Genomic DNA, 18,255 nt, shown 5'->3' on the forward strand with positions numbered 1-18,255 from the left:
TATATAGCGCCATCAGATTGCGTAAAACTGTACAATGGATAATCCGCATTAATTATTGGTTTATTTTCTGGTTCAGACTATGGGGATGTAAAAATAGAACTAGGACAACCGAAACTGGTAGATATTTGAGATTTTCTCGAACTAATGTATTTTGTCCTGAATTCTGTGAATTTAACACATTTAACACATTATCTAGTAAATAGCCCCCAGAGAGTTAGAAAGGAGGCAAAATAAATACAAACAGGTAAATAAGAACAGGTTTAAATAAATACAAACATGTTTGTATTTATGTGTACTAGAGAATTTATTGTATGTAGTGGAACATAAGCCATATAAAAGAGTTTTTAACTATGATTTGTTTATGTCTTAACTCCTTCATAACCAAGGACATGTGCCTCAACATGGTCCTGAAAGGGTTAACAGCAAAAAAAAAAACAAGTTTGTTTGTTTGCAATGAATTGCCCTTTGAAAGTCACTAACACAACTGCTGCTCAGTAGAAAACAAAATATATAGTATTACGTTACAAAAGTGATATTTTACCTTTTGTTTGATAATTACTACTTACCTGTGCCCCATGCATTATGTATAAACATATCTTGATGGAACTGTCTCCGAGTCATTGTAACAATATTTTGGATACAGTTTGTTCATTGTAACAGTGAACATAGCTACTGTGTTTTCATTCATTGTATTGAGCGAAGAATTAGTTTCCCAGTGAGGGATTAATGATCAGTAATTGTTCAATATAAAGAGCCTGCAATTACCCAGCTATTCATGCCATTGCACTCTGTTGGCGATGCCAGGGAGACGTGGAGTCGACGTAATGATTTAATGATAAAAGAGGTTTATTTAACAGCATGGGGTATTGAATGAGAGCAGGTATACTCAATAATCAAACTGTGGAGTCAATTTAATATTTTTTGGAAAAACTTTTTAAATTATTTCATATTTTAAAAACATTTTGATATTCTTTATACATATATAATACACATTTTTTTATATTTAAAATTATTTTAAATGTTGATCTAAAAAAATGAAATAATTTCAAAAGCGTATGCAAAAAATATGAAATCGAGAGCTATGATTAGTACAAATGTTCACAGACACTGTATTGTTAATCGGATTAAGGGGAGTATATTTCTATCAAAAAGTCATAATAATAATTTTAAAAATCTATAGTTTATACTAAAGGCCTACCAGGTGCAGTAACGTGGCACAAAAATCCATTTGGATTCCCCCCTCCAAAAACTCACACTCTTTCTCTATCTTTCTTAAACTTTTAAATACCATGGAGGTGAGACTTTCCCACTGGCACTCGTTGGGCTAATGGGACACTCCAGGCCCCTTTGACCCCTTTTTAACACGTTTTAGTTTTACTATATGATATACTAAAATAGCTTGCTTTATGGTACTTCACTAATGCGCTTTTCAAGTATATTTAGATGACGACATTTTATTATTGTAAGGACCATAGGCAGGGTGGCAGCATTTTTATTTATTATTTTTACTTTTACATTTCATTTTTTCTAGCCTTTCTGTGCACTTAATATACAGCTCTGCCTACGTTTCTGTTAGAAGAAGTTTTATAAATACACTCCATTGTGCAGGTCATAGAAATAAGGGCTATTTTGGAAGGCGTGCTAAAAAAGATATCACACCCCTGAAGAGCACAAGGGTAAAACGCGTCGTACACAGGATGGAGATGGCTGGGTTGTGATTGGATAGAATTTAGTGGACACAGTAATTGAACATGTTATTATTACTTTAAAAAACTAGCATTATATTTCCATCCAAGATTGAAGGTCAGTGAATGAAAGAAACATTTACTCTTTCGTGCTTCTGGACAAATCACTATTTTGATTTTGTCTGGGTTTAGTTTTGCTACTTTTTGAGAGAGGTTTTAAGGGTTAGTTGAGGTAGTTTTCAATATATTTTATACATTTTAAACAGACTCATCACCTTTTATTCATAAATAATGCTCCAGAATGCACTTACCCATGGACATGGCGAGTTTCTCATTCTTGCTGTCTCGACGGGAGCTAAAAGTGAAAATGTAACAAAGTATTAATTTACATTTATAGCAAACAATGCCTAGTGGCTGCTTTTTACACAACTAACATGAACACATGCCTTTAGTTGGAAGCTTCACACAAACTTCTGAAAAATAGATGTGAAGAGAGCAATTAATTCTCTAGAATATTATGGAGCCCAATACGTTATGTAAGTGATGGAAGTGAAACCCTTTTATATTAAATCATATAGGTAATCAGGGTTCCTAATATACACTCACCACTAGTCACTGGTAAGTGAATATATAGCCATGCCGGTAGAAGTTCACACGTAGAGAGTGGGTATTACAATAAACAGTAACATTTAAGGCCTGGCTAGTAACATAGGACTTTAAATTGTAAACCCCGTAGATGATGGGCTGAAAATATGCAAATAAAAGTCTTTCAGCTTCTCCCAGAGTCACACTTTTACCCTGACCTCTGTCCAGAGTAAGAAATAGATGTCACCTCTTTCAGTCTATAAAGCTTCTGTGACCCAGAAACTGGTTTCACAAAAAAGTCAGATTATATTTTAGATATTTGTTCAAATGTTACAAATAATAATACAAATGTGCAATTTTTTTCATTTCTTTGTAATATTTGTCTTAGTAAAATGCGGAAGTGACCCATGTTTTAGGGAATGCATAAAAATAGTTCCTCAAGTTGGTCAATATTGTAAGTATTGCCAGAAAAGTACTAACGTTTCCTCTGAAGCCCCCTCTTTAAAGTCTGGAGAACGTCTTGCTAGTAAGTCAGCAGAAGAAGTCAAGGTTGTCTCTTGTTGACGCAGCTCAGGTGTAATGCCAGAAGCTTTCAGGATTGGTGGAATCAGAGAATTCCTCTTTTTCTCTGCGCTGCAACGGACATTTTGCAGCTAAAATTACAAGTAAAAACATTATCAAACTGTGGTTTTCAGAATAACCCTTCATTAGTGGGCCAACGTGCAGCTAGCACAGTATCACGGGAGTGTTAATTCCACAACACGTGGAGAGCTGCTTGTTGGCCAACCTCATTTAGCTTTTAATTTAATTATATGTGTAATATTTATATCATAGTATAATTTATTCTATGTCCATTTCCTTTCCAGCTATTTGCCATTCCTTTGCTCTGCTGTGTACCTCTGCTGCCGGAGATTGGTTGTCCTGCTCATTCATACCATCGGTGATGTCTGCTCCACTCCTCTGAGGTCTGCTCTCCATTGAGCTGAATATTTGAGGAGATGGACTGTTCAGTGGACTCCTCTGAATCGGCGGGACAGGCTTTGTGGCATTAAGGGTTCTCTGAGAGGCACTTTTACATACAGCAGGTTTCAGAGGAGTGTTCAATGAGGCCATTAAATCAACTGGCGCTGAAAAAGCAAAAAAATAAATATCAGTTATCCCGCCTTTTACCTACTTACTGTGTGTAAACATCAGATCTCGCCTTTTACCTACTTACTGTGTGTAAATATCAGAGATCTCGCCATTTACCCGCTTACTGTGTGTAAATATCAGATCTCGCCATTTACCTGCTTACTGTGTGTAAATATCAGATCTCGACATTTACCCGCTTACTGTGTGTAAATATCAGATCTCGCCATTTACCCGATTACTGTGTGTAAATATCAGATCTCGCCATTTACCCGCTTACTGTGTGTAAATATCAGATCTCGCCATTTACCCGCTTACTGCGTGTAAATATCAGATCTCGCCTTTTACCTACTTACTGTGTGTAAATATCAGAGATCTCGACATTTACCCGCTTACTGTGTGTAAATATCAGATCTCGCCATTTACCTGCTTACTGTGTGTAAATATCAGATCTCGCCATTTACCCGCTTACTGTGTGTAAATATTAGATCTCGCCATTTACCTGCTTACTGTGTTTAAATATCAGATCTCGCCATTTACCCGCTTACTGTGTGTAAATATCATATCTCTCCATTTCCCCGCTTAGTGTGTAAATATCAGAGATCTTGCCATTTACCCGCTTACTGTGTGTAAATATCAGATCTCGACATTTACCCGCTTACTGTGTGTAAATATCAGATCTCGCCATTTACCCGCTTACTGTGTGTAAATATCATATCTCTCCATTTCCCCGCTTAGTGTGTAAATATCAGAGATCTTGCCATTTACCCGCTTACTGTGTGTAAATATCAGATCTTGACATTTACCCGCTTACTGTGTGTAAATATCAGATCTCGCCATTTACCCGCTTACTGTGTGTAAATATCAGATCTCGCCATTTACCCGCTTACTGTGTGTAAATATCAGAGATCTCGCCATTTACCTGCTTACTGTGTGTAAATATCAGATCTCGCCATTTACCCGCTTACTGTGTGTAAATATCAGAGATCTCGCCATTTACCCGCTTACTGTGTGTAAATATCAGATCTCGCCATTTACCCGCTTACTGTGTGTAAATATCAGATCTCGCCATTTACCCGCTTACTGTGTGTAAATATCAGAGATCTCGCCATTTACCCGCTTACTGTGTGTAAATATCAGTTCTCGCCATTTACCCGCTTACTGTTTGTAAATATCAGATCTCGCCATTTACCCGCTTACTGTGTGTAAATATCAGATCTCGACATTTACCCGCTTACTGTGTGTAAATATCATATCTCTCCATTTCCCCGCTTAGTGTGTAAATATCAGAGATCTCGCCATTTACCCGCTTACTGTGTGTAAATATCAGATCTCGACATTTACCCGCTTACTGTGTGTAAATATCAGATCTCGACATTTACCCGCTTACTGTGTGTAAATATCAGATCTCGCCATTTCCCCGCTTAGTGTGTAAATATCAGAGATCTCGCCATTTACCCGCTTACTGTGTGTAAATATCTGAGATCTCGCCATTTACCCGCTTACTGTGTGTAAATATCAGATCTCGACATTTACCCGCTTACTGTGTGTAAATATCAGATCTCGCCATTTACCCGCTTACTGTGTGTAAATATCAGATCTCGCCATTTACCCACTTACTGTGTGTAAATATCAGATCTCGCCATTTACCTACTTACTGTGTGTAAATATCAGATCTCGACATTTACCTGCTTACTGTGTGTAAATATCAGATCTCGCCATTTACCCGCTTACTGAGTGTAAATATCAGATCTCGCCATTTACCCGCTTACTGTGTGTAAATATCAGATCTCGCCATTTACCCGCTTACTGTGTGTAAATATCAGATCTCGCCATTTACCCGCTTACTGTGTGTAAATATCAGATCTCGCCATTTACCCGCTTACTGTGTGTAAATATCAGATCTCGCCATTTACCCGCTTACTGTGTGTAAATATCAGATCTCGCCATTTACCCGCTTACTGTGTGTAACTATCAGAGATCTCGCCATTTACCCGCTTACTGTGTGTAAATATCAGAGATCTCGCCATTTACCCGCTTACTGTGTGTAAATATCAGATCTCGACATTTACCCGCTTACTGTGTGTAAATATCAGATCTCGCCATTTACCCGCTTACTGTGTGTAACTATCAGAGATCTCGCCATTTACCCGCTTACTGTGTGTAAATATCAGAGATCTCGCCATTTACCCGCTTACTGTGTGTAAATATCAGATCTCGCCATTTACCCGCTTACTGTGTGTAAATATCAGATCTCGCCATTTACCCGCTTACTGAGTGTAAATATCAGATCTCGCCATTTACCCGCTTACTGTGTGTAAATATCAGAGATCTCGCCATTTACCCGCTTACTGTGTGTAAATATTAGATCTCGCCATTTACCCGCTTACTGTGTGTAAATATTAGATCTCGCCATTTACCAGCTTACTGTGTGTAAATATCAGATCTCGCCATTTACCCGCTTACTGTGTGTAAATATCCGATCTCGCCATTTACCCGCTTACTGTGTGTAAATATCAGATCTCGCCATTTACCCGCTTACTGTGTGTAAATATCAGATCTCGCCATTTACCCGCTTACTGAGTGTAAATATCAGATCTCGCCATTTACCCGCTTACTGTGTGTAAATATCAGATCTCGCCATTTACCCGCTTACTGAGTGTAAATATCAGATCTCGCCATTTACCCGCTTACTGAGTGTAAATATCAGATCTCGCCATTTACCCGCTTACTGTGTGTAAATATCAGAGATCTCGCCATTTACCCGCTTACTGTGTGTAAATATTAGATCTCGCCATTTACCCGCTTACTGTGTGTAAATATTAGATCTCGCCATTTACCAGCTTACTGCGTGTAAATATCCGATCTCGCCATTTACCAGCTTACTGTGTGTAAATATCAGATCTCGCCATTTACCCGCTTACTGTGTGTAAATATCTGAGATCTCGCCATTTACCCGCTTACTGTGTGTAAATATCTCAGATCTCGCCATTTACCCGCTTACTGTGTGTAAATATCAGATCTCGCCATTTACCCGCTTACTGTTTGTAAATATCAGATCTCGCCATTTACCCGCTTACTGTGTGTAAATATCAGATCTCGACATTTACCCGCTTACTGTGTGTAAATATCATATCTCTCCATTTCCCCGCTTAGTGTGTAAATATCAGAGATCTCGCCATTTACCCGCTTACTGTGTGTAAATATCAGATCTCGACATTTACCCGCTTACTGTGTGTAAATATCAGATCTCGACATTTACCCGCTTACTGTGTGTAAATATCAGATCTCGCCATTTCCCCGCTTAGTGTGTAAATATCAGAGATCTCGCCATTTACCCGCTTACTGTGTGTAAATATCTGAGATCTCGCCATTTACCCGCTTACTGTGTGTAAATATCAGATCTCGACATTTACCCGCTTACTGTGTGTAAATATCAGATCTCGCCATTTACCCGCTTACTGTGTGTAAATATCAGATCTCGCCATTTACCCACTTACTGTGTGTAAATATCAGATCTCGCCATTTACCTACTTACTGTGTGTAAATATCAGATCTCGACATTTACCCGCTTACTGTGTGTAAATATCAGATCTCGCCATTTACCCGCTTACTGAGTGTAAATATCAGATCTCGCCATTTACCCGCTTACTGTGTGTAAATATCAGATCTCGCCATTTACCCGCTTACTGTGTGTAAATATCAGATCTCGCCATTTACCCGCTTACTGTGTGTAAATATCAGATCTCGCCATTTACCCGCTTACTGTGTGTAAATATCAGATCTCGCCATTTACCCGCTTACTGTGTGTAAATATCAGATCTCGCCATTTACCCGCTTACTGTGTGTAACTATCAGAGATCTCGCCATTTACCCGCTTACTGTGTGTAAATATCAGAGATCTCGCCATTTACCCGCTTACTGTGTGTAAATATCAGATCTCGACATTTACCCGCTTACTGTGTGTAAATATCAGATCTCGCCATTTACCCGCTTACTGTGTGTAAATATCAGATCTCGCCATTTACCCGCTTACTGAGTGTAAATATCAGATCTCGCCATTTACCCGCTTACTGAGTGTAAATATCAGATCTCGCCATTTACCCGCTTACTGTGTGTAAATATCAGAGATCTCGCCATTTACCCGCTTACTGTGTGTAAATATTAGATCTCGCCATTTACCCGCTTACTGTGTGTAAATATTAGATCTCGCCATTTACCAGCTTACTGCGTGTAAATATCCGATCTCGCCATTTACCAGCTTACTGTGTGTAAATATCAGATCTCGCCATTTACCCGCTTACTGTGTGTAAATATCTGAGATCTCGCCATTTACCCGCTTACTGTGTGTAAATATCTCAGATCTCGCCATTTACCCGCTTACTGTGTGTAAATATCAGATCTCGCCATTTACCCGCTTACTGTTTGTAAATATCAGATCTCGCCATTTACCCGCTTACTGTGTGTAAATATCAGATCTCGACATTTACCCGCTTACTGTGTGTAAATATCATATCTCTCCATTTCCCCGCTTAGTGTGTAAATATCAGAGATCTCGCCATTTACCCGCTTACTGTGTGTAAATATCAGATCTCGACATTTACCCGCTTACTGTGTGTAAATATCAGATCTCGACATTTACCCGCTTACTGTGTGTAAATATCAGATCTCGCCATTTCCCCGCTTAGTGTGTAAATATCAGAGATCTCGCCATTTACCCGCTTACTGTGTGTAAATATCTGAGATCTCGCCATTTACCCGCTTACTGTGTGTAAATATCAGATCTCGACATTTACCCGCTTACTGTGTGTAAATATCAGATCTCGCCATTTACCCGCTTACTGTGTGTAAATATCAGATCTCGCCATTTACCCACTTACTGTGTGTAAATATCAGATCTCGCCATTTACCTACTTACTGTGTGTAAATATCAGATCTCGCCATTTACCCGCTTACTGTGTGTAAATATCAGATCTCGCCATTTACCCGCTTACTGAGTGTAAATATCAGATCTCGCCATTTACCCGCTTACTGTGTGTAAATATCAGATCTCGCCATTTACCCGCTTACTGTGTGTAAATATCAGATCTCGCCATTTACCCGCTTACTGTGTGTAAATATCAGATCTCGCCATTTACCCGCTTACTGTGTGTAAATATCAGATCTCGCCATTTACCCGCTTACTGTGTGTAAATATCAGATCTCGCCATTTACCCGCTTACTGTGTGTAACTATCAGAGATCTCGCCATTTACCCGCTTACTGTGTGTAAATATCAGAGATCTCGCCATTTACCCGCTTACTGTGTGTAAATATCAGATCTCGACATTTACCCGCTTACTGTGTGTAAATATCAGATCTCGCCATTTACCCGCTTACTGTGTGTAAATATCAGATCTCGCCATTTACCCGCTTACTGAGTGTAAATATCAGATCTCGCCATTTACCCGCTTACTGAGTGTAAATATCAGATCTCGCCATTTACCCGCTTACTGTGTGTAACTATCAGAGATCTCGCCATTTACCCGCTTACTGTGTGTAAATATCAGAGATCTCGCCATTTACCCGCTTACTGTGTGTAAATATCAGATCTCGACATTTACCCGCTTACTGTGTGTAAATATCAGATCTCGCCATTTACCCGCTTACTGTGTGTAAATATCAGATCTCGCCATTTACCCGCTTACTGTGTGTAAATATCAGATCTCGCCATTTACCCGCTTACTGAGTGTAAATATCAGATCTCGCCATTTACCCGCTTACTGTGTGTAAATATCAGAGATCTCGCCATTTACCCGCTTACTGTGTGTAAATATTAGATCTCGCCATTTACCCGCTTACTGTGTGTAAATATTAGATCTCGCCATTTACCAGCTTACTGCGTGTAAATATCCGATCTCGCCATTTACCAGCTTACTGTGTGTAAATATCAGATCTCGCCATTTACCCGCTTACTGTGTGTAAATATCTGAGATCTCGCCATTTACCCGCTTACTGTGTGTAAATATCTCAGATCTCGCCATTTACCCGCTTACTGTGTGTAAATATCAGATCTCGCCATTTACCCGCTTACTGTTTGTAAATATCAGATCTCGCCATTTACCCGCTTACTGTGTGTAAATATCAGATCTCGACATTTACCCGCTTACTGTGTGTAAATATCATATCTCTCCATTTCCCCGCTTAGTGTGTAAATATCAGAGATCTCGCCATTTACCCGCTTACTGTGTGTAAATATCAGATCTCGACATTTACCCGCTTACTGTGTGTAAATATCAGATCTCGCCATTTCCCCGCTTAGTGTGTAAATATCAGAGATCTCGCCATTTACCCGCTTACTGTGTGTAAATATCTGAGATCTCGCCATTTACCCGCTTACTGTGTGTAAATATCAGATCTCGACATTTACCCGCTTACTGTGTGTAAATATCAGATCTCGCCATTTACCCGCTTACTGTGTGTAAATATCAGATCTCGCCATTTACCCACTTACTGTGTGTAAATATCAGATCTCGCCATTTACCTACTTACTGTGTGTAAATATCAGATCTCGACATTTACCCGCTTACTGTGTGTAAATATCAGATCTCGCCATTTACCCGCTTACTGAGTGTAAATATCAGATCTCGCCATTTACCCGCTTACTGTGTGTAAATATCAGATCTCGCCATTTACCCGCTTACTGTGTGTAAATATCAGATCTCGCCATTTACCCGCTTACTGTGTGTAAATATCAGATCTCGCCATTTACCCGCTTACTGTGTGTAAATATCAGATCTCGCCATTTACCCGCTTACTGTGTGTAAATATCAGATCTCGCCATTTACCCGCTTACTGTGTGTAACTATCAGAGATCTCGCCATTTACCCGCTTACTGTGTGTAAATATCAGAGATCTCGCCATTTACCCGCTTACTGTGTGTAAATATCAGATCTCGACATTTACCCGCTTACTGTGTGTAAATATCAGATCTCGCCATTTACCCGCTTACTGTGTGTAACTATCAGAGATCTCGCCATTTACCTGCTTACTGTGTGTAAATATCAGAGATCTCGCCATTTACCCGCTTACTGTGTGTAAATATCAGATCTCGCCATTTACCCGCTTACTGTGTGTAAATATCAGATCTCGCCATTTACCCGCTTACTGAGTGTAAATATCAGATCTCGCCATTTACCCGCTTACTGTGTGTAAATATCAGAGATCTCGCCATTTACCCGCTTACTGTGTGTAAATATTAGATCTCGCCATTTACCCGCTTACTGTGTGTAAATATTAGATCTCGCCATTTACCAGCTTACTGTGTGTAAATATCAGATCTCGCCATTTACCCGCTTACTGTGTGTAAATATCCGATCTCGCCATTTACCCGCTTACTGTGTGTAAATATCAGATCTCGCCATTTACCCGCTTATTGTGTGTAAATATCAGATCTCGCCATTTACCCGCTTACTGTGTGTAAATATCAGATCTCGCCATTTACCCGCTTACTGTGTGTAACTATCAGAGATCTCGCCATTTACCCGCTTACTGTGTGTAAATATCAGAGATCTCGCCATTTACCCGCTTACTGTGTGTAAATATCAGATCTCGACATTTACCCGCTTACTGTGTGTAAATATCAGATCTCGCCATTTACCCGCTTACTGTGTGTAACTATCAGAGATCTCGACATTTACCCGCTTACTGTGTGTAAATATCAGAGATCTCGCCATTTACCCGCTTACTGTGTGTAAATATCAGATCTCGCCATTTACCCGCTTACTGTGTGTAAATATCAGATCTCGCCATTTACCCGCTTACTGAGTGTAAATATCAGATCTCGCCATTTACCCGCTTACTGTGTGTAAATATCAGAGATCTCGCCATTTACCCGCTTACTGTGTGTAAATATTAGATCTCGCCATTTACCCGCTTACTGTGTGTAAATATTAGATCTCGCCATTTACCAGCTTACTGTGTGTAAATATCAGATCTCGCCATTTACCCGCTTACTGTGTGTAAATATCAGATCTCGCCATTTACCCGCTTACTGTGTGTAAATATCAGATCTCGCCATTTACCCGCTTATTGTGTGTAAATATCAGATCTCGCCATTTACCCGCTTACTGAGTGTAAATATCAGATCTCGCCATTTACCCGCTTACTGTGTGTAAATATCAGATCTCGCCATTTACCCGCTTACTGAGTGTAAATATCAGATCTCGCCATTTACCCGCTTACTGAGTGTAAATATCAGATCTCGCCATTTACCCGCTTACTGTGTGTAAATATCAGAGATCTCGCCATTTACCCGCTTACTGTGTGTAAATATTAGATCTCGCCATTTACCCGCTTACTGTGTGTAAATATTAGATCTCGCCATTTACCAGCTTACTGCGTGTAAATATCCGATCTCGCCATTTACCAGCTTACTGCGTGTAAATATCCGATCTCGCCATTTACCAGCTTACTGTGTGTAAATATCAGATCTCGCCATTTACCCGCTTACTGTGTGTAAATATCAGATCTCGCCATTTACCCGCTTACTGTGTGTAAATATCTCAGATCTCGCCATTTACCCGCTTACTGTGTGTAAATATCTGAGATCTCGCCATTTACCCGCTTACTGTGTGTAAATATCAGATCTCGCCATTTACCCGCTTACTGTGTGTAACTATCAGAGATCTCGCCATTTACCCGCTTACTGTGTGTAAATATCAGAGATCTCGCCATTTACCCGCTTACTGTGTGTAAATATCAGATCTCGCCATTTACCCGCTTACTGTGTGTAAATATCAGATCTCGCCATTTACCCGCTTACTGTGTGTAAATATCAGATCTCGCCATTTACCCGCTTACTGAGTGTAAATATCAGATCTCGCCATTTACCCGCTTACTGAGTGTAAATATCAGATCTCGCCATTTACCCGCTTACTGTGTGTAAATATCAGAGATCTCGCCATTTACCCGCTTACTGTGTGTAAATATTAGATCTCGCCATTTACCCGCTTACTGTGTGTAAATATTAGATCTCGCCATTTACCAGCTTACTGCGTGTAAATATCCGATCTCGCCATTTACCAGCTTACTGTGTGTAAATATCAGATCTCGCCATTTACCCGCTTACTGTGTGTAAATATCTGAGATCTCGCCATTTACCCGCTTACTGTGTGTAAATATCTCAGATCTCGCCATTTACCCGCTTACTGTGTGTAAATATCAGATCTCGCCATTTACCCGCTTACTGTTTGTAAATATCAGATCTCGCCATTTACCCGCTTACTGTGTGTAAATATCAGATCTCGACATTTACCCGCTTACTGTGTGTAAATATCATATCTCTCCATTTCCCCGCTTAGTGTGTAAATATCAGAGATCTCGCCATTTACCCGCTTACTGTGTGTAAATATCAGATCTCGACATTTACCCGCTTACTGTGTGTAAATATCAGATCTCGCCATTTCCCCGCTTAGTGTGTAAATATCAGAGATCTCGCCATTTACCCGCTTACTGTGTGTAAATATCTGAGATCTCGCCATTTACCCGCTTACTGTGTGTAAATATCAGATCTCGACATTTACCCGCTTACTGTGTGTAAATATCAGATCTCGCCATTTACCCGCTTACTGTGTGTAAATATCAGATCTCGCCATTTACCCACTTACTGTGTGTAAATATCAGATCTCGCCATTTACCTACTTACTGTGTGTAAATATCAGATCTCGACATTTACCCGCTTACTGTGTGTAAATATCAGATCTCGCCATTTACCCGCTTACTGAGTGTAAATATCAGATCTCGCCATTTACCCGCTTACTGTGTGTAAATATCAGATCTCGCCATTTACCCGCTTACTGTGTGTAAATATCAGATCTCGCCATTTACCCGCTTACTGTGTGTAAATATCAGATCTCGCCATTTACCCGCTTACTGTGTGTAAATATCAGATCTCGCCATTTACCCGCTTACTGTGTGTAAATATCAGATCTCGCCATTTACCCGCTTACTGTGTGTAACTATCAGAGATCTCGCCATTTACCCGCTTACTGTGTGTAAATATCAGAGATCTCGCCATTTACCCGCTTACTGTGTGTAAATATCAGATCTCGACATTTACCCGCTTACTGTGTGTAAATATCAGATCTCGCCATTTACCCGCTTACTGTGTGTAACTATCAGAGATCTCGCCATTTACCTGCTTACTGTGTGTAAATATCAGAGATCTCGCCATTTACCCGCTTACTGTGTGTAAATATCAGATCTCGCCATTTACCCGCTTACTGTGTGTAAATATCAGATCTCGCCATTTACCCGCTTACTGAGTGTAAATATCAGATCTCGCCATTTACCCGCTTACTGTGTGTAAATATCAGAGATCTCGCCATTTACCCGCTTACTGTGTGTAAATATTAGATCTCGCCATTTACCCGCTTACTGTGTGTAAATATTAGATCTCGCCATTTACCAGCTTACTGTGTGTAAATATCAGATCTCGCCATTTACCCGCTTACTGTGTGTAAATATCCGATCTCGCCATTTACCCGCTTACTGTGTGTAAATATCAGATCTCGCCATTTACCCGCTTATTGTGTGTAAATATCAGATCTCGCCATTTACCCGCTTACTGTGTGTAAATATCAGATCTCGCCATTTACCCGCTTACTGTGTGTAACTATCAGAGATCTCGCCATTTACCCGCTTACTGTGTGTAAATATCAGAGATCTCGCCATTTACCCGCTTACTGTGTGTAAATATCAGATCTCGACATTTACCCGCTTACTGTGTGTAAATATCAGATCTCGCCATTTACCCGCTTACTGTGTGTAACTATCAGAGATCTCGACATTTACCCGCTTACTGTGTGTAAATATCAGAGATCTCGCCATTTACCCGCTTACTGTGTGTAAATATCAGATCTCGCCATTTACCCGCTTACTGTGTGTAAATATCAGATCTCGCCATTTACCCGCTTACTGAGTGTAAATATCAGATCTCGCCATTTACCCGCTTACTGTGTGTAAATATCAGAGATCTCGCCATTTACCCGCTTACTGTGTGTAAATATTAGATCTCGCCATTTACCCGCTTACTGTGTGTAAATATTAGATCTCGCCATTTACCAGCTTACTGTGTGTAAATATCAGATCTCGCCATTTACCCGCTTACTGTGTGTAAATATCAGATCTCGCCATTTACCCGCTTACTGTGTGTAAATATCAGATCTCGCCATTTACCCGCTTATTGTGTGTAAATATCAGATCTCGCCATTTACCCGCTTACTGAGTGTAAATATCAGATCTCGCCATTTACCCGCTTACTGTGTGTAAATATCAGATCTCGCCATTTACCCGCTTACTGAGTGTAAATATCAGATCTCGCCATTTACCCGCTTACTGAGTGTAAATATCAGATCTCGCCATTTACCCGCTTACTGTGTGTAAATATCAGAGATCTCGCCATTTACCCGCTTACTGTGTGTAAATATTAGATCTCGCCATTTACCCGCTTACTGTGTGTAAATATTAGATCTCGCCATTTACCAGCTTACTGCGTGTAAATATCCGATCTCGCCATTTACCAGCTTACTGCGTGTAAATATCCGATCTCGCCATTTACCAGCTTACTGTGTGTAAATATCAGATCTCGCCATTTACCCGCTTACTGTGTGTAAATATCAGATCTCGCCATTTACCCGCTTACTGTGTGTAAATATCTCAGATCTCGCCATTTACCCGCTTACTGTGTGTAAATATCTGAGATCTCGCCATTTACCCGCTTACTGTGTGTAAATATCAGATCTCGCCATTTACCCGCTTACTGTGTGTAACTATCAGAGATCTCGCCATTTACCCGCTTACTGTGTGTAAATATCAGAGATCTCGCCATTTACCCGCTTACTGTGTGTAAATATCAGATCTCGCCATTTACCCGCTTACTGTGTGTAAATATCAGATCTCGCCATTTACCCGCTTACTGTGTGTAAATATTAGATCTCGCCATTTACCCGCTTACTGTGTGTAAATATTAGATCTCGCCATTTACCAGCTTACTGTGTGTAAATATCAGATCTCGCCATTTACCCGCTTACTGTGTGTAAATATCAGATCTCGCCATTTACCCGCTTACTGTGTGTAAATATCCGATCTCGCCATTTACCCGCTTACTGAGTGTAAATATCAGATCTCGCCATTTACCCGCTTACTGTGTGTAAATATCTCAGATCTCGCCATTTACCCGCTTACTGTGTGTAAATATCTGAGATCTCGCCATTTACCCGCTTACTGTGTGTAAATATCAGATCTCGCCATTTACCCGCTTACTGTGTGTAACTATCAGAGATCTCGCCATTTACCCGCTTACTGTGTGTAAATATCAGAGATCTCGCCATTTACCCGCTTACTGTGTGTAAATATCAGATCTCGCCATTTACCCGCTTACTGTGTGTAAATATCAGATCTCGCCATTTACCCGCTTACTGTGTGTAAATATTAGATCTCGCCATTTACCCGCTTACTGTGTGTAAATATTAGATCTCGCCATTTACCAGCTTACTGTGTGTAAATATCAGATCTCGCCATTTACCCGCTTACTGTGTGTAAATATCAGATCTCGCCATTTACCCGCTTACTGTGTGTAAATATCCGATCTCGCCATTTACCCGCTTACTGAGTGTAAATATCAGATCTCGCCATTTACCCGCTTACTGTGTGTAAATATCAGAGATCTCGCCATTTACCCGCTTACTGTGTGTAAATATCAGATCTCGACATTTACCCGCTTACTGATATTTACATATATAATCCGTGGGGATTGTGATCAATGGCAGATTGTGGTAATGGGCGGAGCTTAAGCAAAGCTCCATTTCAGTTGCTTAACTGATTTACCCACAATCCCTCAGTGAAAAGAATCCCGCAGAATGCAAACTGTAGACTTCATGGACAGGGGAAAACAAAATGGCCGCACCCAGGAAGAAAAGTCAATAAACATAACTAAAGAGGTAATAGAATATATTTTAATATTGCAATATTTAGATTTTTAGATATATTGAAAAAAATGTTTTTACATTTATGATATATTTGATATTTTAATATTTTTTAAAAGTATTTTTAAATGTTTATTCAAAATGAGTAAATCATTTGAAAAGTTTATCCAAAAATACTAAATTGGTGCTTAAGCCTGTCAGGATTGTAGCAGGAGGTTAGCTTGACGGTTCTACTAACTAACCAACAGATTGGCCTTCTCTGGGATTTATGGTTCTCGGTAAAAATGGGGCAATTTAAACCTTAATTCACTTTTCCTAAGAACCCAAGCACTGAAGCTAGCTCCAAGTGAGAGTGACATATTTTGTCTTAGGAATCTTAGAAACATGCTATTGATGCTATCAATATAACTTTTACCAAAAGCCAACTTTAGACCTACTTGGAGAGCTCAATGCACAAATCATTCTGGGTTTGAAATATGTAAGTACAGAATTAGCTGCAAACAATTTGATTAGGTGATTGACCATTTGAGGTTAATGGACAATAACGTAAAGTCGGACAATAATTATTATTATTATTATTTTATTATTTATATAGCGCCAACAAATTCCATAGCGCTGTACAATGGGTGGACTAACAGACACGTAATTGAGATCAGACAGAGATCAGGAGTGGAGGCTGGGTGAAAGTCTGATTGAGGAGGGAAGGGAGTTCCACAGAATAGGTGCAGCCCTGGAGAAGTCTTGAAGGTGAGCATCAGAGGTGGGGATCCGGGCAGAGGATAGGCGTAGGTCTTGGGCTGAGCGCAGGGGTCTCGACGGGACATACTTATGTATGAGGGAGGATAGGTATGTTAGAGCAGCATTATGTAGGGATTTGTAAGCAAGCGCCAGAATTTTTAATTGGGCCCTATATCTAACTGGAAGCCAATGCAGGGACTGACAGAGCGTGGAAGCGTGGGAGGTGCGACCGGACAGGAAAATAAGCCTCGCAGCCGCATTCATTATAGATTGCAGCGGTGCAAGCTGGGAGCATGTAAGACCGGTGAGAAGGGGATTGCAATAGTCAATGTGATTTATCAGCAAGAAAATAATTATGTATCATAATAAAAAATATAAAAAGATGAATAAAGTACAAAATTAAACTGTAATATGATGTATACATCATTTTCTAATTGGTTGCGTATTTCTCATGAACACTAAAGGTGAACTAACCATGGAGACCTATTAATTCTGGAGTGCATAGCAAGACTGAAACCGCCTATGAGTGACTCACCTCCCTTGGTCCCGAAGCCTTCAGACATCTTTCTTTTTACTTTATCCTTGAGTCTAATTGTTTCCAGAGCAGCGCTGTCCACGTCCTTCTCTCTATGGCTCCTTGGCGTAGGGCTGGTTGACCTAAGCCGAGGTGTGTTGTTTTCAGTCACAGAATAATCCTTTATTCCTTCTAAATCCAATGGCGGGGGCAGAATATCTGCTTGGAAGTCATCTCCATTACCACCCCATACGTAGGACCTCTTCATCTGGATGCTTAAAGTAGATTGAATTGCAGCTGCCGGGAATTATGGGATATATTTAACGATATTTATACACTATGCATTGGAACACTACACTTATTTCTGGGAAGCAATCATTATACCCCAAAGTGGCTTGAATAGTATTGCGAGTGGGCTCGTCATGACACCAGCTCTATGACTCGTGTGATGGAAAGTCCAGAAGAAAGTTACAAGATCAGTTCAGAGAAATTTTGCCTGTAATTAAAGCACTTCATTGAAAAATCATTTATTCCATCATCGGCAGTCTCGTAGAAGACGTCGAGGATTGAGGGGCCCCGTTAGACTAAGAACATTTGACTTATTTTCTATCTTTCTATGACACTTCTAGAGACATTGTTGC

At 40.1% G+C, this 18,255-nt stretch overlaps 1 protein-coding gene across 1 annotated transcript in view; it reads right to left on the bottom strand.

Moving 5' to 3' along the window:
• TOGARAM2 (TOG array regulator of axonemal microtubules 2) overlaps window positions 1–18,255 on the bottom strand; it is a 119,944-nt gene that overhangs the window by 38,041 nt on the left and 63,648 nt on the right. Inside the window, exons 4-7 of the mRNA XM_063444090.1 lie at window positions 17,636–17,911; window positions 3,168–3,397; window positions 2,751–2,923; window positions 1,997–2,040 (exon numbers count right to left, since the gene is read on the bottom strand). Of these exons, the coding sequence (XP_063300160.1) occupies window positions 1,997–2,040; window positions 2,751–2,923; window positions 3,168–3,397; window positions 17,636–17,911 (723 nt within the window). The remainder of the gene's footprint in view (window positions 1–1,996; window positions 2,041–2,750; window positions 2,924–3,167; window positions 3,398–17,635; window positions 17,912–18,255) is intronic.

Source organism: Pelobates fuscus, chromosome 2 (assembly GCF_036172605.1).
Source record: "Pelobates fuscus isolate aPelFus1 chromosome 2, aPelFus1.pri, whole genome shotgun sequence".
In the NCBI taxonomy this organism is placed as follows: domain Eukaryota; kingdom Metazoa; phylum Chordata; class Amphibia; order Anura; family Pelobatidae; genus Pelobates; species Pelobates fuscus.